At 36.8% G+C, this 22,439-nt stretch overlaps 1 protein-coding gene across 3 annotated transcripts in view; it reads right to left on the minus strand.

Annotated features, from left to right (window-relative positions):
* CPLANE1 (ciliogenesis and planar polarity effector complex subunit 1) overlaps positions 1-22,439 on the minus strand; it is a 97,993-nt gene that overhangs the window by 36,808 nt on the left and 38,746 nt on the right. The window contains exons 25-38 of one of the 3 annotated variants that reach the window (XM_033110752.1): positions 21,591-21,891; positions 19,366-20,272; positions 16,539-16,687; positions 15,760-15,926; positions 15,156-15,238; positions 14,363-14,442; positions 13,201-13,278; positions 11,529-11,721; positions 8,834-9,124; positions 7,874-8,641; positions 6,501-6,664; positions 5,182-5,314; positions 4,200-4,254; positions 970-1,044 (exon numbers count right to left, since the gene is read on the minus strand). In XM_033110752.1, the coding sequence (XP_032966643.1) occupies positions 970-1,044; positions 4,200-4,254; positions 5,182-5,314; positions 6,501-6,664; positions 7,874-8,641; positions 8,834-9,124; positions 11,529-11,721; positions 13,201-13,278; positions 14,363-14,442; positions 15,156-15,238; positions 15,760-15,926; positions 16,539-16,687; positions 19,366-20,272; positions 21,591-21,891 (3,444 nt within the window). Of the gene's footprint in view, positions 1-969; positions 1,075-4,199; positions 4,255-5,181; positions 5,315-6,500; positions 6,665-7,873; positions 8,642-8,833; positions 9,125-11,528; positions 11,722-13,200; positions 13,279-14,362; positions 14,443-15,155; positions 15,239-15,759; positions 15,927-16,538; positions 16,688-19,365; positions 20,273-21,590; positions 21,892-22,439 lie in introns of all 3 variants that reach the window. The other 2 variants (XM_033110751.1, XM_033110753.1) reach the window with 2 other exon arrangements.

Consider the following 22,439-nt stretch of genomic DNA (forward strand, 5'->3'; position numbering starts at 1 on the left):
ACAACATGTACCATAATGTCAGTAAATAATGAAATAATATGTTAAAGATACACTTTAACTAGATAGTGTCCCAATGTACCTGGGGAAAAACAAACACTGGGACCCAGGAAGGGTTAAAGTCTTAGAGGAGACAGCAATAATATCTGGAAAATGAGAGTTCAGATAATGAGGGTGTACTGCCTGTACTATGTATCACTTCTAACTATGTAAAATGTACAAAAGAAGAGGATAAGAAAAAAATGTCAAAAGGTTACTTTTGAGTGGTGTTATTCTAGTTCATCTTCTTCATAGCTTGCTATATTATCCAAACATTCCACAATGATATTATTTTGAAACCATACCAATAAATACTATTTTACAATAATATAAAATTAGAAGTTTAAAAAGGTTTTAAGCATTTACAAGATTCCATACATAGTTAAGAGAAAGTTTCCCAAATATCATACAAAAGAATTATTACAACACAAAGGGCAGAGCACTTATATTAATGAGGACGCTTGTCAGGCAAAATTTCAAATAATAGCTTCTCTGATACTTATTTCCTCTATTCTTGGACACAGTTACATACACCCTTCCCCAATTAAATCCAATCTAGTCTTCTTCCTACTCAGCTTTACTAGCCACAGATCCAGGCCTCTCACTCTTAAGCATGAAATTCCAGTGAAGACAATTAATGGAACAGAGAATTCAAATTCAAAACATTATTTCTACTGATTTAGGATGTAGTCCATAGCATTTTTTAACATAAATTTCGAATATAATTAAGATATCATAAATTCAATTTAAAATTTGATTTTAAGTTTAAAATTTGTAAAGTATAGGCCAGGGTTGGGGACAAGAACCTGGGATGAGCAACTCAGATCATATAATTTAAAATTCTCTGTAACTCAATCTTGAAGAAAAAGTCGAGATATAGTAAACGTTGCAAAATGTATTAATTTTTAAAACTAAAGAAAAATAGCATTTTACCTGGGTCTGTATTTGTACTTGCATCCTGACATTCTATAGCTTTCCTTCTTACAGAGGCCATGAAATGCAGTCCAGCTGAAGTATGAACATCATTTTGTAGCATTTCTTAAATATAACAACAAAACATTGAAAGCAATCATTGAGAAGCCCACATAGTACCAGGCGCCTAGAAGCAGAGTACCCAACTCAAGGAGGGTGAGGTGTGGGGTGTGAAGATGTCATCAAAATGGGCGTCCTGAACGAGGTGGTATCGAAGTTGACTCTCAAAGGCAGCTCAGTGGAATCAAAACCAAAACTGTGGAGGACTCTATGCTCAGCCGAGACACCTAGATATTCTTCTGGCTGATGACAGTCCAGCAATTGTTAAGAAGGGAAGTGATATGGTCAGATTAATGTTCTAGAAAAACCACCTCAGCCGTGTGTCTAAAATAGATTTGAGTGGATAAAACTGAAGTAAGGCAATCAGGTAAATGAGGTTGCTGCATCAGTTCAAATAAGTACCTAGTAATGGTGAGGGACGGAGGAGAGAGGATCAATTGAAAAGTTACAAAGGAAGGAATATAGGAAGGAACTGGTTATTAACTGGATGGGACGGGAAGTGGGAAGACAGAATTCAGAATAACCTATGTCTTGGGGTTAAGTTGGCAGTGACACAAACGAAGTTAGAGAACAAAGGAGAACAAACCAGTTGGTGAGGAAGGGATAAGGAATGCAGACTGCGCATGCTGTACTTGAGGTAATTTCCACCCAAGTAGAAAAGTTCAGCAGGAAGTAGAATGCAAGTCCAAAGGCTATTACAGGAATTTGGGTTTAGAAGTGGATTTCCTGGAAGATCACCCAGGAGACTAAGTAGAATAAGAGAGTATCAATTATGGCATATTGTAGTATAATAAAAAATATACATTTGGTCTTTGTCCTTGGTTCCAGGCACAGAAGTTCCTTAGACCCTTCGAGTTTCCTGAGTGATCTGAGTGCCCTTCATTATTCACAATGAGCCCCTTCTGATCAGACCTGAGTTTATGCTAATGAGGTGACTTGACAGTCCCCTCAATAGCTTCAGGGTAGGTGCTGGTAATAAAAGGAACCAACCACATGACCAGAACTATCAGCTCCATGCCACCCCCACCTCTGGGGAGGTGAGAGCGGCTGGAGATGGAGTTCAATCACCAATGGCCAATGATGTAATCAATCGTACATATGCAATGAAACTTCAATAAAAATCCTGAAACAACTAGGCAAAGGGTGCTTCTGGGTTTGATGAGCAAGTGGATGTGTTGGCACGGAGGTGTACCCAAAGAAGGTGTGGGAGTTCACTGTCCCCAACCCCCATACCTTGCCCTATGCATCTCTTCCATTTGGCTGTTGCTGAGTTATATCTTTAGAATACAACTGTAATCAGAAATAAAGTGCTTTTCTGAGTTCTGGATTTGTTTTAGTGAACTTGCCAACCTAGCAGTGGGGGGTCACGGGACCCTAAATTTGTAGTTGACTGGGCAGAAATACAGATGTCTGGGGACCCCATTTACAGCTGCCATCTGAATGAAGTGAGAGGTCTTTTAGGACTGAGCCTTTAATCTGTGGGGTGTGTGATAACTCTAGGTTATTAGTGTTAGAATTGAATTGAATTATAAGACACTCAGTTGGTGTCAGAGAATTGGAGAATTACTACGTTTGGAATGACACAATATACACTCACTGGAGTGCTTATGCAGTCATTAAAAATGACAATGAAGGAGAATATCTAGTGATATGGGAAAATAATCTACCTTAGTACTAGTATGCAAAAACGACTAAGTTATAAACAAGTAGAGGAGGGATTGTGTGTGTGTGTATACACACACAAACCAAAGTGTGCCAAAATATACACATTTTAAGAGATGTTATCTTAAAATGTGTACACATTTTTTGGCACCCTCTGTATGTGTATATATATATATATACACATATACATGTATATATATATCTATATACATAGATATATATATATATGTATATATATACACACACACACACACACACATGAGATCTAATGGTGCAATTGGTTAGCGTTATACTCAGAAAATAAACCCTAAAAGAATATTAGTATCTCTAGACAGAAAGATTATGGGAGATTTTAAGAATCCTTATTCCCTATTTGTATTTTCTAAATTATTTCCAGTGAACATGGATTACCTTTACAAAGCAAAAAAATATCAAGAATGAAAAAGAAAATGGTTTTAAGGCAAGTGAGTGGGAAAGAATACGAGGTGGATTAGGAGGCTGAGAGATGGAAGCTAAGCAGATGAGTTGAGAGGCAGCTGCTTGGCTAGGTGTGCAGAGGCCTGACGCAGGACAGGGGCCTGGAGAAAGGGAGGGAGGAGCAGGTCAAGGACTAAGTGACGGAAGAGGGTAAAGAGGTGGGGAATGAACCAAGGGTGGCGTTCAAGGTCAAAATCTTGACCAGTCAAGATAATGGTGACATCACTAAGGAAGATTCCAAATCAAAATTTGGACACGTTGAATTTAAGGTAAAAGAAAGATAAGAGAGGGCAGATGTATATTTGAGTGTCATAAAAATAATCTAAGAGCTGAAGTCGTGAGAGTGAATGGTGTTAACACGCACAAGAGTGTTTGTGGGTATGAGTATGAAAATCACTGAGGAGAAAGCGTTGGGGAATACATACATTCATTCAGTGCAAGAAATAAATTGACAATGGAAGAAAGAAACCGATCCCTTTATTTTAATGTTCACGTATTTTCTATGATAAATTCAACCCTAAGCATGTTCTTTCATAACTTCCTCTTAGGCCTTATAAATCAGTATCTTATTTGAAGTTCAAATTAATTGCATTGCTGTACTGTAGGAGTCAGCAAGCTTTTTCTGTAAAAGGCCAGGTCATAAATATTTTCAGCTTCGTGACCGTGTGGTCCCTTTTTGCAAGAACTGAACCCCCCTGAAGTATGAAAGCTGTCACAGACAGTGTGTAAATAAATGGGCATGGCTCTGTTGCAATACAATTTGTTTTTAAAAAAAACAGGCATGTTCTGTGGGCCATAGTTTGTCAAGCAAGCAGTGCTCTATTGGGTAACACATCAATGCACGCGTGTGCCCAGACACACACACACACACCATCTTATCAAAGGTAACGTGAGAAGAATTTGGTGTCATTTTTATATACATATTTCGAGATATCTAGAAGGCTGATTTTAACTCTGAACTTAGACATTACATTGATCATGCATATACATACCAAAAGGAACTTCAAAGTCATCCAAAGGCTTGGAACCACGATGTTCTTGTTGCTCCTAAATGAATCCCCAAATGATCAATCTACGATTAGCTCAAGGACATTTATTATTTTGGAAAAAAAAGAATATATGTATATATATATATATATATATATATATATATATATATATAAATATAAATATATATATATATCGTAGCTACAAGAATTGTTACATCTTAGGTCAAGATTCAAATTCTATAACCCGAGAAATATTTACTCTATCCAATTATTTACTCTATCAAAGTAACTCTACAAAGGAGTTCACGAAATTCATAAATTCAAAAAAGAGCACTACCAACTTAATGCAATTACTAAATTACGATGTGCAAATCTCTCCTGCACAGTAGCTTTAACGCTATAATGGTATCCCCATCCTATCAAAATTATTTCTGGATTCAACATTTTTTCTAACTGCCTCCAGATATGCTTTTGAGGACTTAATGAAAAAATATGCCTTTTAAAAATCCCTGTAAACAAAATGGTTTCTGTTTACTTAATCTGTTGTTGAAAAAATAGGTAAATAGAGTCACCAAATTTAGAAGGAATGTTTGAAAAGATCTGATTTAAAATATAGGTTACATAATAAACTTGTATTTGGGAAACCTTAGAGATACCTAAAAGAGAAAGGTGAAACTATAACTGGAGAAACCCAAATAACAAATAATATGCATTAAGATGTCATAGAAAAAAGCAAAGTGTGATTTCAAATACAAAATGTCACATAGGCAGATGCTCTAAACTACAGATTTTGATTTACCATCAAGTTGCTTTCCACATTCATAACTGTATATCCACTGTTCATGGAGGGACACCGCAGGGATTTATGCACGTAATGATGGAAAGATTCTCCTAGTCACGATCAGAAGACCAGATAACCCACAGTACATTCTAAATTCAAGTGTATATGCAGCCCAGGGAACAGTGTCTAGTAGTTTTTATATACCTTGGGTTTTGTAACTATTTCTGAATAATTATCATTAATGATGGAATCCTCTGGTTGGAAAGTCACACTTGGTTTTCTCCTTAGATTCTCTGATCTTTTTCCTTGCAGCTCTTTCTCAGCTCGTCGTCTTTGCCTGTTAAAAACAACGGTGTAAAATATATTTTTACTATTTTAGTAACATCAGATTTTTATTTGTATCATGCTATATAGGGAGACAGTTGTGAAAATTATATAAATAAATTATTTTCAATGGCATTTAATTAAATTAGCAAGATATTCTGCTAGAATAGAAGCAAATATAAGCCAAAGTCAGGGACACATGAAAGTTGTTTCTAGTCTCTCTCCTACTAAACTGACTTTTCTGTGTAAGTCTCTGGAATCTCCAGTCAGGAGTTACATCTTTTAGGTAATTTTCAAACTCTCTTTTCTGCATATTCTGAGTTGGCCTCATGAGCCCTCTTGAACACCTCCACTCACCTATTTGAAGAAGTTAAGAACCCTTATTCACCTCAGCAAAATCCCAGCAAGGAGTAAAGAGGCCCCAAAAAGTTAAGGGGAAATCTTACTTTGAAGAGGGAATACCTGTTAAAGATGGAAGGAAGGAAACATTCCTGGGAAGAGAGCTCTGGTAGTAGGTCTTATAAATGTAAAATTTTTAGAGTATTTTCTATACTCAGTAATAACATACTAGTCAATACATGTATTGAACATCCATTGTGAATAAAACAGTATAAATGTTCTTCATCAGAAGTCACGGCCTTCCTTTTTACATTGCACATTTCTTAGTGCCCTGAAACATTTCACATCACTTGCCCTCCTGCTTCCTATATAAGAGTTTGGAGCATCTGGTAAGATGAGTAACAATAAACATTAATTCAGTGGATTGGAGAGTACACGGAACATTGCATGAGATACCAAATATTTGTGCTGCACAAGATGACTGCTCACCCTAGTATAGAAAAATGTAAAAGCATCCTCCAGCCTATGAATGCCAGGAAAGACTTTCTTGTTTATTTTTTTAATGAGAGTTTTAGTTTATTTGAGCCAAGCTGATGACATGCTGGGAGGCAAGCTCTCAAATGCTCCCCAGAATTTCTTAATAAAATAGAAAAAATAATAGTATTTGTCTCTCATAATATAGGAATTCTCCTCGTCACAAGATGTGTTTAAATGTATGACACTTGACAAGGAAATTGAATATGCAATTGTATACAGGGTAGGAGGCTGAACCAGATGACTTCCATCTTTATAACAACATTATTATAACTAAAACTTGCAGGTATGTGGTATTCTCAAATAAAATGTCACTTAAAACTTGCCTTTTTTTACTGTCCTTTCCTTGTCTCACTTCAGGTGGTTCTCTTTTGACCTTTAGAAGCTGAAGGTGTCTATGGTCGCCTTGTTCAAATAAATGTGTTAGTTTCTGGTGGCTTTGTTTGAATGCAATGAGGTTTTCCAGTGGAATAAGCTGTGGGTTTTTGTACTAGAAGGAAGAAACAGCATATTAGTTTAAAATTACAAACCTCAATTATGCAATATGTTAATAAAAAAATGAGAAAAACATTTGTTTAAATTAAACTAAGATGTGCTACAGATAAAACATGTAAAAAATAAAATTAATTTTGACTGGTAAAATGAGTATCCAGATCTTAAAAAATAAATTTGATTTTTAGAGTGCTGAACATTTTGACGGGGTCATCCTATTCAAAAATTAAGCTAGAAGTCCTCATTTCTTAATTTCTTTTTCATTATTAAAAATCTTCCTTCTTATAAATGAAATTATATAATGTCTAGCATTAAAAATTCTTTGGAACAGGGAGGGTGTAGAAGGGTGGAGATATGGATGGAACAGATTAGTGTGTTGATAACCCCTGATGCTGTGTGATGGTAACTTCGGGGTTCGAGATAATATTCTAATAATAAAATTTCTTCATCCTCCTTAAAATGTCTACTTTTCCACTCCTTTAATCCTTTTCCATTCCTTTAATACTTTCTTTCCTGTTCACAAGGCGTTCAGAAGAAAAGAAGCATGGTAAGCACTTGTTCTAAGGAAATGACCATTTTTTCCCCAGTATCATCTTTAAATTTTAAAAATGCACCAGAGAATGAATTAGTCGATTACATTCCTAAGATGGTACCACGGACTTAAAAAATAGAGTCTAAACAATTTGAATTTTATAAATCAAAGTTTACAACTTTTAAAAGGATTTGGTGGGTTTATTAAGATTCAATCTTTGTGTTTTAAGTACATACTTTAAAAAGATACTATTTTTTAAATATGTACAACTACTTATAGACCTGAATCTGTTTAACAATTTTAACCTATAACAGATTTAAAGGCAAATCCCATAATAATTTCTAGGTACCTCAAAAAATGCTCTCTCTCTCTCTCTCTCTCGCTCTCTCTGTCTCTAAACACACACTAATTAGAATACTGGTCATTTTATTTTACTACTTTTTTCTGAGAAGAAATATGTGTGAAAGAGTTCAGCATATTCTGGTATTGATGCACAAGATGTAAGGCCTTTAAAATATCCAATTATTATTTTAAACCTATTTTTATATGTTATTTTCAATACAGAAGCATTACTTTTACAAAAGAAATGTGTAAGAGCTTTTCATGGAATGTATAGTATTTATAGTATGAAAAACACAGGATTGTGCTTTTGCATCACCCTGCAAAAATCATTACCACATTTTCCTGAGACAGACATGAATGAAGTAATGATAGTCTTGGGTATTTTCTTTCTTCTGCTACGGTGCTGATAGGTACTGAGGGAACTGTAACCGAAGCTCTTGAGACAGAGGAAAACACATAAGGAGTTTTAAGTTGCAGGTGCAATAATGGAAGTCCCAAGGAATTCTGAGGGGATATCTCCATGGGCCGTGGCTTAACATCAAATAGTTTTTCTGGTTTTATAAATATTGAAGAGTCCTGTTGAGGTGTCAAGTTTTCTTGTCCCACATACTGATTCAGGTTCACATGCTTAGGGAGTTCTGTAATTACAGTTTCTTCCCATTTCTTCTGTTCAACTGGCTTTTTCATGGCGTCCGTATTACACTGGCTCAAATTCGACTGGGACAGCGGAGTCGTGTGCATTCCTCCCTGTGGCAAAGGAGGTCGGAAGCAATCAGATGATCCCCATGCCTCTCTTGGCTGTGGCAGCGGCCTGAAGGGAACTTGTGGAACTCTTTCTGTGTGGAAGGAAAGGGGCTTAAATTCAGGCTTAGGCTGAAATTGAAGCAAAGGAAAACCATCACCAGGTCGGAACATTTTTGCAGCTGGGATAAACCTAGGTGTCTTCGGAATGGCAGGAGAGGTGGACAAAAGGTAGAGGTGAGTATTTGCAGCAGGGGCTGAAGACAATGAAATTGTCGGTAAGCTTTCAGATGCTGGAGGTAATCCTCTAGTCTGAGGCTGGTCCTCCAACTCACAAGAAATATTCCCATGGGGAACATTCTGGAAGAGAAAAAAAAACCTATTATGTAAGTTTAGAATGTATTACAAACTCCTTAGTTTGTAAATAATGTTCAATATGCTTTTGGGGGGAGGGGTGATGAATGTAATAACTGCCAAAAATGTTATTTACTCGAATAACAGAAAACCAACAACTGAATAGCACAACCTTTATGGTATTTTTAAATGCATTACCTGTACATTTCCATTACTATTTGGATCAGACTGCACACCTTTATGGCAGTGTGAGCTGTTCTTGCCAGGCTCTCCAGTGTGGTCTCCCATGGACTGCGGTTTAATGAAAAATCTCTCCTTCACATGTCTCCTGGTGGCTTCAGCATCACTACTCCCTCTTGCAGGGTTTGATACTTGGCTTCCCGCCAAATGCACAGACTGAGACTGCTGTAGAAGTTGATGTATATCTGGGAGGTTAGCAAAGGATGACCCTACTATTTGCATTAGACTTATGAAGTTGATCTGTTGCAGCTACAATAAAATAAAAATTAAAGAAACATCTTAAAATATGATGAAAAAAATCTAAAGAATCAACCAACAATCATCTGAGTATTTCACAACAGTCATAGCTTTGTCTTAGTACTATCTGTGAAACCCATGAATGCTGAGCAGAAAGCATAGCTGGGAGACAGGTCTTTTTTTAAAGGAAAAAAAATAGCTTCCTGTGTTCAAGGAGTTGTCAACTGGGAATATGAATGACTGAATGAGACTTGGGACCATGTGTAAAACAGTTTCCATGAACATCCCAGGGATCACAAAGGAGTGATCTGATGGAGTGGGGTAAGAGTCATTAAATTATTCCTAAAATCGGTGTGTTGTAAACAGGGTTTCAAGCAAGAAAACAGCAAAGATTAGCAAACAGAGTGAGGAATTCCCATGGAAGGGGCTGACCAGGTCAAAGACAAAAGCACACACCAGTGGCTGACAAACTCTGCTGCACATTAAAGTCACCTGAAGCAGCACTTAAAAAACCCCGATGGCCGTGTCACACCCCATACCATTAAAATCAGAATGTCTGGGGATGGAGCCAGGATTAGTTACTTTTTAAGATGACCAGGTAATTTCAATGTGCAAAAAGGTTGGGAACCACTAGCACACATGCTGGCTTAGATGGAACAGGAAATTCATAGCAGCTTTAATGAGAAGATAGTAGTGCAGTAGTTCTCAAACTTGAGCATGCACCACCATTACCTGGAGGACTTAACTCTTTGCTGAGCCCCAACCCCAGACTTGCTGATCTCAATTGGTCTGGGATGGAGGCCTGACCGAGAATTTACATTTCTAAATGACACTGATGTTACTACCCGGGACCACACAGAACCAATGGACTTGTGAGAGTAGGGTGGGAAAACAGGGAAGGTAAAAGATGGCTGTGGGGTCTTTCAAGCCCAACAGAAGAATTTGCATTTGGTAAAACAAACCAATAGGGAAACAATGCAGGTTAAAAAAAATGTAGGCACCCTTGAAATATAAAGGAAAAATACATGCTTGTTACAAAAAAAAAAACACAACAAAAAACAGAAAAGCATAAAAAGAAAATAAAAATCATTCCTAATCTTATGCCCAAAGTTAACTGATACTGACATTTTTCGTGTATTTCCTTTCACTATTTGTATTTTAAAAACAAGATTGATGTCATATAGTATACAAATTTGTACCTGAAATTTAAATAGAAAAATACAGCATTAAAACAGTATCTGAAGAAGACTATCCTAGAAAATGGATATGTAAGATAATGGAAGTTTGAAGTTCTAAGACTCTATCCAAGGTTGGCTATAGCTACCGTGTTTCCCTGAAAATAAGACCGGGTCTTATATTAATTTTTGCTCCAAAAGATGCATTAGGGCTTATGTTCAGGGGATGTCATCCTGAAAAATCATGCTAGAGCTTATTTTCCGGTTAGGTCTTATTTTCGGGGAAACACAGTATAGAAAGAGCAAATGGCTGTCCTGACAGTGTGGGTAAAAGAATGGAGAGGGCATAGTAAAATGCTGGATACGAGTAGTGAAGAAGGCAAGGGTGATTTTTCTAAGACAGTGATTCTTAATCTTTTGTGAACATCAGAATTATTTGGAGAATTTGTTAAATATACAGGGCAGTGTCCAGCAAAGTCCCTAGGCAATCCAAAAAACTTCTTCTAAAATGCTTCTAAAATTTTAAGCTGTTAAAACAGATAGTGTTATTAAATGGAAAAGAAAGGACTAAGGAAAATAAAAATAAAATCAGTTTCTGTAAGTTTCGTGAGGCAGTGGAACATGTTGAAAAAGTATTCTCATCAGGGCCCATAAGTTCAAAGAAATCAACAATCGCCAATATAAAATGATATGTTACATCACATAAAAGGATGTGGAAGCAAATGTAGAACAACACAGGAGTAGAGGATTAGATTTGAGGGAAATTAATGTTTAAGGAATAACACAAAGAGAATAATTTAAAATCATTGGTGGACAGAGAAAAGGATAACCAGATGAGGACAAAAACAATGAAAGTTGAAGTGAACAGGACTATAAAATCAGCTGACAATTTCAAACCAAGACAAACTCTGGTTTGAGGAGAAGATGACAAGCTGTGTTAGAAAATAAACTTTGGATACCTTTGAGCAGGAGTCCATTGGTCTGCTTTGATTACCACCCCCCTCAATTTTGTGTGCAGCTCTGCATGTCAAAGAGCTCAGGAGAAAGAAGTTACTGTGAGAAGTGGGGAGCTCAGACTGGAGTCTAGGCCTTAGAGTTATAAACTTCTGAATAAAGTGTCCAAAGCAGAGAAACCCTGAAATTTAATTTTAAGTTGTCCATTTCTGGAAGTCTGCACATATTTTTAAAACTTACATATATATCATGTGTAGATTCACTTATTTATATGGAGATGTGCTTACCTGAACTAATTTAAACATTTCGTCTTGGACCATCTGCCTAACAGAATCAGAAGAATCTGGTAACTGAGCCCTGGGTTCATTTCTTTGGGTCGTCTGGGCTGCTGGCACAGGTGTCTGTGAAGCAACACTGACTCCATTTGTCACCAAAGGTGGAACTGAGGAAGATTTATCTTTAAATGCAGAGATCTGGGCACTACTCGTGGAAGCATGTAAACAAAAACCAAACATTAATCAAGAAAAAAACACAAATTAGATGTCTATGACCTAATATTTTGATGCCACTTTTTTCTTCTACTGTAAAGGCTTTCAGGAAGTTTTCAGGAAATTTAAACCCTGAAGCCTATCTCTCTGTACCCCTCGGTCACCAAACACATTTGTCATCAGCACAGGTATCCATCTGAATGCCTTTATTAAGGGCCATGTACAGTCTACTCAGGCCTGGTGCCCTTCCGATGGTGTTACAACCCAGAACAGTTCACACATGTATCTTACTAGCCTGGTTCCTGTAGACAGCTGAGTTTGACACCTGTGCAATCATTCTGACTAGCTATGCAATTTAGTTTAAGAATATGGTTTTTTTTTGGCTAAATTTAATGACCCAGAATGGAATTAAGAAAATTACGGAATGTATGTGTTAAAAAAATATTTAATTCTCAGATGGGTACAGCAAACTCCTGGTCATCATTTAATGCAAAACAACAGTATTGTGTACATTTCATTTCCAAACAAATCACTGTCTATGTTTATAATTAAACTGTAACAACAACAACAAAAAAGCTTATTTACAAATAAATTTACAGGTCAAAGTAAGGTTGTTGTTGTTTTTTTAATGATTGTTTGGGGATGATTCCTTAAACATAGCAGGTACTCAATGCTTTCTAAGCAAATCAATTTCATACATTAAATAAGGGAGCAGGCATTATCATATCCAAATAAACTGACCATTGTCTCTAAAAAGAAAAGAACATATTGAACTGCATTTAGATTTATTTGGACTCACACTCATTCCCTTCCAGTAATGTTTGCCTTTTATCAAGCTTCTAATGTAGTCAGTAATAAAACTTTATTTGGCAAATCCATGAAAAACAGGCAGTACAACTGACTTGCCTGTTTTAAGACAACTTTATTGGCCTTTGCTTTCAACAAGAGAGAAGAAGATAAATTCTAATTATGGAGAATTTTTCTAAAGTAAAGCTGTGCTGTATTATCCTATTTCCCCACGATTTCCACACACTAAACACACTGTTCAATCTCCGCAGAAGAAATTCAAAAGACAGAACTGGATGAATCTGTATTTTAATTAAAATAAAAGAAAATTAAAAGCATTTTATATACTATTAGAAATCTGTTAGAGGTTGAAAACGAGCAACAACTACATCTTTCAATAATATATCCACTACTTTTTTTTAGGGAAGACTATTCTAAAATAGTTCCTGTATGTTTTTAAAACACAACTGTTAGAGGAAACTCTTTCAATAATAACCTTAAAGGTGTCAGAAATGTACCTACACTGCTCTTTTAATGCTTCGTGTTGGTTTCATTTTATTCTCTTCGTTTTTCGTGAAAACATTTAGTAATTCTTTAAAAATGGTCCAATAGGCATCATTTCATTCTCTTATCTATTTGTGAAACATGATTATATTAAAATGGTACAGTATGCAAAAATTCTTACCTAGAAATTTCTGAACTCGTATCAACACCAAATGAATGAGGAATGGTGTGTTCAGGATTTGAAAAGGCTTCAGTCATACTATAATTAAAGATTAATAATTGATTAGGAAGCAAGATATTCTACACATTATTAAGGTACAGGTGATCTAATGCTTAGCCATCTCAAAGTCTATACCTCCTCTAATCCTCTCTAATGCTTAGCTCATAATCACAATCTGTTTACATGTCTCCATAGCAATTAGTACCAGATTCAAACAAAAGCAAAGATTATGTCTGGATGGCTTAACATACGACTTGAATACTATTGACTGCTCAGCAACAGAAATGATACAAATCTAAAATGAAGGGGGGAATGAGGTTAGCTGAGACCTCAAATTTCACCTATGGAAGAGCCAGATACTTTGCTTAGGAACGCTACAGAGCCCACTATCACATTTGAAACTGTAAAGACTAGTTTTTATTAATAGAAATGTCTATATTACTTGTAAAGGCACATGACATTAAATATATTCTTTTTGTTAAGTATCCACAGGACAAGTGAATAAAATTTATATATTGAGAAAAGAAAATCTATGCCAGTTAATTCTAAAATTCTAAAACTTGAACAGTTCTGAAAATTAAGAAATTGTGCCCAAACTACAACAAATTAAACTGCCTTCAGCTCTCCTGGAAGCAATAATAAGCTAGCCAGCAGAGTATGTGCATATCAGAACAATGTGTAGTGATTATATCACAACAGTGAAAGATTACACATACATATTATGATTCATACTAGTTCCTTATTTGATCCAATAAAAATAGAATCAATAGGGAAAGGTTGTTCCTTCATTGGCAGTTGAATAAACTCTGATCTGTTTACAGCTATATTTTACTTTGATAGGCTGATAGTGATGGGAGAACAAAAAGCATTTTAGGTATTATTTATTTCACTCTGCTGAGATTTAGGAGCATAACATTTATTAAAAATCATTTACCATTGCTATCAATTGAAGTCAGAATTTCACTAGGAACACAGTATCACCATAAAAAATACACTGTAAATTACAAGAAAAAAACAAACCTCTTCATCAAGTGAATCCCAGATGAACCTTGAGAGCTTATGTCCTGCTCACACTGAGGTAAATAAGACAGTTACAATCACTTCCATATTTTCCCCACCTTACCCTTTTTGTTCAGTTGATTTTTTCTCCATATATGTCTCCAATGGTTCTCCCCTTGGACACTGAACCTCTCCTGTGGAATGCTGTTAAAATTAATAGTACCCCCCCACCAAAAAAAAGACATGAAAAAAACAGGTATTACTCTTTAGGTATCTTGAGTTTCACATTAGCCATTTGCCCAGAGTAACAACAATTTAAAAGCAAGTGAGAAACCGAACATTACAATGAACTCCCAATCCTGCTCTGGCCAGGTGTTTACACTGTGTGAACTGCCTTTGGCCCATCACTCTGAGCCCCTGAGTATATTAAAGCACAGAGGCAAGTGATGTCAGGAGACATCATTTACAATGTATTGACAAATATATTTACATACACCCATCACTACATAAGTAAGCACACTGTGAGAACAACTATAAAAGCAGGAAAAACTAATCCTTTTTAAAGGAATCGTTCCAATAATTAGAAATGTCCTTAAATCTAGTATATAGAGTTTTGAGAAAAATAATACATAAAAGTGCATATGCTTCAGCTGAGTTTTATATTTTGAGCATAGAATATTTTCATCACTCTTGATTAAATTAATATGCTGCAGCAGTTTATGAAATGAAAATTTCATTACCGGAAATTATAAGACATCTTACTAATAACAGACTTTCAATGAAAGAAGAATGTTGCACGGCATGGCTATACTCTACAACCCCAATGTACTCTTAAGAGAAACAGCCTTGGTTGGATGTAGTGAATAAAAGCACTTAAGTGTAATTTAAATAACTTTATCAATTGTTTATTGACTTACTGCTTTAAAATGCTGTGGTGAAGTCTGCATGTAAATGGCAATATTGGGACTTTTGAGACTTTCAACAGGTCTTTTGGCATCTTCTGTAGGGAAACAAGGAGGAAAACAAAACTGACCATTTGAAAAATGATCAATTTACTTTTTAGAAGGTTCAGGAATATTACAGGAAACAAATGTAATGGCATAAATATTTTCTATCCTTCTTACAGAAACATTTTTATAAAACATCTGGAGACAACCCCCCTACGTCGAGTGAATCTGAGATGGGCCTTGAGACCCCACGTCAGTGTGTAGAACTTCATGTAAAGCTCCGAGAGTCTGTTTTAAGGAAGACTGCCAAGGAAAGGTTCACAGCATCGGTTCACAGAAAAGATAAGGCCCACAATGATTACATAAGCAAGGCAAAAGGCCTATAATTCAAATTCAGGTTATGAGTTAATGTGTGCAACATTTCATATGTACTACACTCTCTTTTAACTTTTGGTTTTATAGGCTATTATAAACATACTAATTTAGATGTAAGACTAAATAAGTTATCACAGGTACTCATTCACCAATTTCAAAATAATAAAGCCAAACAAAAAGATTAGCCAAATGAACTGACCTTCATAGTCTGATAGGTACGTATTCATTTCCTCCTGTGTAAATGTTTCTACTTCTAAAAGATCTTCAACAATATCTATGAACTCTTCTCCAGTATCATCAGTGACAGAAATAATCTCATCGTTGGTTTCTTTTATTTCAGGATTTTTTGCTTCAGTTGGCATTATACTGACAAAAATGAAGCAGCTAAAATTACAACTAATTCTTGGAAACAAAGAGATTGCTTTCAATTGATTCAATTTATTGAAAAAGAACAAACTTGGTTTTCATGTTTATAAAGTCTTTCTTTTTTAACCATGTCTGGCATGGCCATAGAAGCTTAATGGAAGGTTGTTCAATGAATGACTGAATTTCCCCATTTTTATTTACTCAAGAGGTAAGAATAATTTCAACTTATCTAAATTTGCCATTCTCCCAAAGGAATCTTCCTCTTGTAAAGGCTTCAGCCTTGGTATTCAAAGATATATTACTCATAGCACTGCTTCATATGTAAAAATAGATGAAATGATTAGTTCAACCTCCTCTGACATAGTAAATCAATTTATGTAAGAAAAGGACCTCTCAGGATGAATTAGCCCCTCTCTCAGAAGATAGAAGATAAACTAACAGCGAAGAAACATAATTTGCAATGAATTGTTAAAGCACTTCAGAAAGAGCTCACTTCCTGATTCCCTAGTTCAAAGAAATTCTTATTCCTTTAATTTTCAAGGTTTCAATTCTTCCCTTTAAGCCCAAACACAATCAAACAAGGTATCACCCAGGTTATAATCAACAACTTACTTCAAAATACTTTGACAAGATTGATTTTGATCATTTTTTTCCTCAGTCCCACTTTCAGTGGGTACTGCAACAGAACAGGCAACATTTGTTTTGCAATCATTCTCAACATTGGGTCCACTCTGAGGCTCAGTGTCCTGATTCTCCTGCACCTAAAATGAGCCATTTACAATATTTAGATTTCATTCTTGAATTGCATACTTTTCACTATATTTTTACATTACTTTCTACAGAACTTCTCCTGGTTAAGTTTTGCAGCGCACATCTATAACTCAATAGTTGATGCTGAAAAACAATCAAGTCTTTATGCCACCTGGGAAAAACAAACCCGACTATCAAAAAGGAAGTCAGCTGTACAAATGTGTAAGGTATATCACCAATGTTTTCAGGCCACAAAACAATAGCAATAAAAATTCAAAGGTGCTTTCATTTAATTCTCTTTGCTATCATAAAGACATTTAGTAATTGTTTCAAAATGATATAGGGGACAAAAATACATACAGCTAAAAATACAACGGATGTATCTCTTTTGTCTGTTAGAAATTTAGGGATGCTTTACCTAGAAATACAAATTTCAATAAAAACAAGTATTACAGAATCTTATAAACTACCTAAGGATAACAGAAACTAATTAAAAAAAAAAAACAAACCCTGCCAAAAAACTCATAAACATAAAACAACACACACTTTATCCTGGAATAAAGTATTTTAGAATGAATGTACTTTAAAATAGACTGAATGTAGAATTAGAATGTGGAGGGCAGTCAGCTGAGATGATGACATAGGAGGCCCCTGAACTCACCTCCTCCCACGAATACACTAAATGTACAGCTACACACGGGGCAATAACCACTAAAAGAAATCCAGAAACTGACTCCTGAACATCAGGCAAATGACAAAATACCCACATTGAAACAAGTAGGAGAAACATAATTTCTCCTAGGCTGAGACACAACCTCACCATAAACCCACCCCTGGCACAGTGCCCTGTTCGCAGGAGGGAACTCCCAACTCCCAGCTTCTCTCTAGAAGTAAAGGTTTTGGACCCTACGGATAGCACCTCAACTCTTAAGACTCCCACTCCAGGGACAGGACCCCAAAACACCTATCTGTGAAACTCATGAGGCTTGTGTCCACGAGACCACAGCAGAAAAGAAGCAGTTTCAGCAGGTGCGTGAGCACTGCCGCCCCTATCACCACAAGGCTCAGCACAGAGAGGCAGGAAAAAGCCCCCATTCCAGGCTTCTCCCGGAAGGAGTCCACCTGTACACTTGCAAGCTGCTGCCTGAGGGTCAGGCCTGTAACATCGCATACACGTAGGGGCTGGCTGTGATCCTCCCCAGAGACCAGGGAAGCCGATGGACACCTCCCCCGCCTTCTCCACCTAGCCCTCTCCAAGCCACCAGTGTCTGCCTGGAAGGAGCTTGTACACACATCTGGCTACCCAGCTTTTGCAGCTGCTGACTGAGGGATGGCTTCCCAGATCGCCTGTCTCCATGGGGCTTGCACTCATGAGTCCCACAGGACTGTAGCAAACAAAGAAGCAGTTGTTCATGGGTGCAAGAGCCTCCCCCTTGTGGCTACGTGCCCAGGGCCAGGCCACAGAGAGCAGGCAAACACAGGTATCTTCCAGTTCCTCCCCACAACGGCCTTTACTCCATATTTGCCACATGCTGCCTGTGGGTCTGGCTTCTAATGGTCTGCATCTAGGTGATAATGTGATCCACCTGTGGGACACTGAGGGGTCTGGGCATACCCTCAACTACTTAAAGCCACTAAGAACAAAGAAGGAGGCTAAGACAGTCACAAATGTTTCAGAAACAACCAAAAGCTCAAGCCAGGTTGACTGATAAGATTCATCTTCTACACAGGACCACTCTGTCCAGACTGGGAGATGTGGCTATTTTATCTAATGTGCAGAAACCAATACAGAGTCTCCAGGAAAATAAAGAAACAAAGGAATATGTTCTAAACAAACGAGTAAGATAAATCTCCAGAAACATATCTTGCAATATCACTCAAAATTATCTTTTTCCTTTTGTTATAAACATACACAAAACCATAAAACTCATAGCCTCTATGAAAGCACTTTTAACCTAATTAATTACTTTTAAGAATGAAAGGAACCACTTAAAGAAAAAAAGGTGATACATATTATAATTGACATTATCATTAACTTAGTTTCTTAGTGATTCTTTAAAAATGGGGAAATATAGGGGGCCGACCAGGTGGCTCAGGCGGTTGGAGCTCCATGCTTCTAACGCCAAAGGCTGCCGGTTCGATTCCCACATGGGCCAGTGGGCTCTCAACCCCAAGGTTGCCAGTTGGATTCCTCAAGTCCCGCAAGGGATGGTGGACAGCGCCCCTTGCAACTAAGATTGAACAAGGAACCTTGAGCTGAGCTGCCGCTGAGCTCCTGGATGGCTCAGTTGGTTGGAGCATGCCCTCTCTACCACAAGGTTGCTGGTTCGACTCCCGCAAGGGATGGTGGGCTGTGCCCCCTGCAACTAGCAACGGCAACTGGACCTGGAGCTGAGCTGCGCCCTCCACAACTAAGACTGAAAGTACAACTTGAAGCTGAACGGCACCCTCCACAACTAAGATTAAAAGGACAACACCTTGAAGCTGAACGGCACCCTCCACAACTAAGATTGAAAGGACAACAACTTGACTTGGAAAAAAGTCCTGGAAGTACACACTGCTCCCCAATAAAGTCCTGTTCCCCTTCCCTATAAAATCTTTAAAAAAAAGAAAAAAAGGGAAATATAAACAGTTTTAACCTAAATGAGAATTCTCATTTGAATGTAATAAACATTACTCAAGTACTTACCTTAATAATGGCATTTTTTGCATTATATGTAGCAAAATAGGGTTGTTCCAAAAGCCACAGGGATGTAAGAATGGCAGCTGAAGAGGTCTTGACACGAATAACAGGGCTGTACTCACAGGATGACTCAGTGAGACTAGGATCACAGAGCATCCTTCTATCAGACCATCTTATCATCCATTCCAGCAGCCTTCTTATGCTGCCAAATGTGCTATTCAGTGCTAGAGGAAGATCTTCTTGAGGGGTAATATCATTGCTTTGAATTGCTTTGAAAATACACCTTGTAGTTTTAATGGATTTGGGAGTCCAAGAAATATGGTTCGACACTCTCTGGATTAAAGGTTTCTCTGCATTGTCATCTTGTATTCTGTAAATTGACTTTTGTTTTAAACCAAACAGTCCACTCTTCCCTTCATTTTTATTAACTTCATTCAAAGGGTTCTCTAAAAAAGGTCTGCTCCCTTGATTAACCATCACTGAAGCTGGGCGTGCCTGGCTTTCTGATTTTTCAGCCTCATGTGACTCCAGAGCAACAAAGCAGGAGCCAGCTCTAAATATATTCTGGCTTTTGGTTTTGCCCTGACGTCGTTTCAATGTTGTATGCACATCAAAAAGTAAAGAATTAAGTTCATGCTCTTTAAGATGTCCAGAAAAACTGGTTAGAAATGGAATGCCAGGATCCTTGGAATCAAGTAGGTCTCTTTCAAGAACATAACTCAAGAAAAGATCAAGGAATTTAATATATTCATCATCATCACGTTCAAATTCCCAAACTCCTATGACAGGAAGAGCATTTTGTAATAACTTTTCATGATCTTCTTTTCTTTCAGGGTTTTCCTTCTGATTACATATTTTCTTTTCATTATTGGGCTTATCAATCAGTGTTAATTCTATGTGATTTGGAACATTTCTACAGCAAAACAAAGTTGGAAAAGACAAGATTAAAGATCACTTAATCACTAAAACATCTTAAAATTTATAAAAATTCTCTCCACTGATTAAGTCATTTTTAATGCCTCAATTACCTATCTTTCAAATGAGGGGGTTGGTCTAAATGATATCTAAGTGTTTACTAGAGCTGAAAACTCTGAATCTAAAAAACACATTAATAGCAAAAGGGAAAGTTTGTGTTAAGAGAGATTAAAATGTGTTCACAGAAATTTCCCTATTAAAAAAACATGAATTTTTTTGGGGAAAAAAAGTCCTCTAATAATAGATCAGAATACAAAGTCAATAAAGTCACAAGCCACCAAAATACATCTTAGTTTACGGTTTGTTTCTCTATTGCGTCTGCCACTTTCAGCTCCCCCTGTACAATGTGCAACAAACAAGCAGGGCTGCCCTCAGAATTCCTTACCATACAAAAGTTGGGAATTTTTAAAACACTTTCGACTGCTATTAAACCTGTTGGGCAGGTACCTTAACGGCCAACCATAACTATTGTTAAATCTGTTTTCTTTCAACATGTTTCCTAGGGCAGAACACAGATCCAAGTTTCCTCAGTAAGATAAATAAAAGGATCCTGTTAGGCACCTGGGCTGACGTGGGGATGCCTCTTCCTATTAAAAATGCACAATAAGCAGCCCCCAGGGTATGCCTGTGCCAACACCGAAGTTGTTTGGTGAAACACACCCACCACTTACAATACTATTAGATATGGTTTAAGCAGATGTTTAAAGTAGATGGGATTATTTCATTTAAGCAAGATGGGAAGTCATGGGAAGAATAAACTGCACTGCAGATACTAGGGTTATAAAGAAAAAAATCTGCTCAAATCAGAGTAACAGAGGTTTAAATGATAAGCAAGAATCTCTCAACAACTTATGGGCAAGTTTCAAAAACGAGTGTGCAATTTCTTTCCCTGGAAACTTAAAAATAATACAGCTAACCCGAAACCCTACATGACTTAAGTGTAAAGATTACCAAAAGAACTAAAAGTTCTCCAGGGAACTCTAGAATTCTATCTGTTCATTTGATTTTATATTTTCAGGTGAAAAAATTATTTCGTATCTCAACAATATTTTTAACAGATTTTCAAATGTACAGTGTCCCTGCACATTCCTAACATCCTTGTGAGTGGGGCAGGTAGCACTGACCATTCCCACTGTTAATAGTACAATGAGTGAGGTTGCTGGGACTTGAAATGAATTCATCAGTTACATGAAAATATTGAAAACATTGTTTTCCAAAGAAAGTGCATGCTTGTTATTAAGAGATCTCAACTGTACCTTTGACAGAAAAGCATCCTACTTTTTTCTTCAACCGACAGAGCTTCAGAGACGGTATCTGCTGTATCAGCATCACTGTGGGCCAGGGAATTCCCCAGTTCTGTGAGTGTGCTCCTGCTCAAACTAGTCCCCAGGGAAAACCTGTCAAAACCTGGAACTTCAGCTGGCTTTTCTTCTTCAATTGGTTCCCAGACATTCATCTCAAAAGAACCTATATTTCTCTGCACACGTTTTAGGGCTTTCACCCTCACTTTATGTATAGAATGCATGATAACAGACATCATTTCCTCAGTTTGAGGACCTAGAAAAAAAAGAATGAAAGGCTTTAGAGTTCATTAAAATGTTTCAACTCAAGACATAAGGGAACCCAATTCTGATCCCTCCTGGGAACGTGAAATCTAACTGACAACTAAGACTTATTTCCATACTCTTACAGATCATGCTTTCTTCAGTATTCGTTAGAAAGCTATGGTCCACACTTTATGCAGAAGCTAGAGAAGGTCCATCAAAGAACAATAAAAGGAACAGGACCCAGACTCTATAAAAAAGTGTACCCTGGAAAAAAAAATTAAGTAGTAATTTAACTACCTCAAAAAGCAGAAGGATAATTATAAAGAGAATCACTAATGTTTTTCCTATTCCCTCAGAGTGATAAGAGAAAAATAAGTATAATTTTAGCAAAAGAAACAAAGATACATTTCTAACTTCAAGTAATGGGAAACAATAGGAAGGAAAATTTTTAAGGCTGCATATAGAGAAACTTTAAACATTATTAATACATAAACAGGACATTTTAAAGGATATCAAAAAAGTCAAGAAAAATATAAATCACAAATACAATATAGTATA

Source organism: Rhinolophus ferrumequinum, chromosome 7, assembly GCF_004115265.2.
Source record: "Rhinolophus ferrumequinum isolate MPI-CBG mRhiFer1 chromosome 7, mRhiFer1_v1.p, whole genome shotgun sequence".
NCBI classification, from domain to species: domain Eukaryota; kingdom Metazoa; phylum Chordata; class Mammalia; order Chiroptera; family Rhinolophidae; genus Rhinolophus; species Rhinolophus ferrumequinum.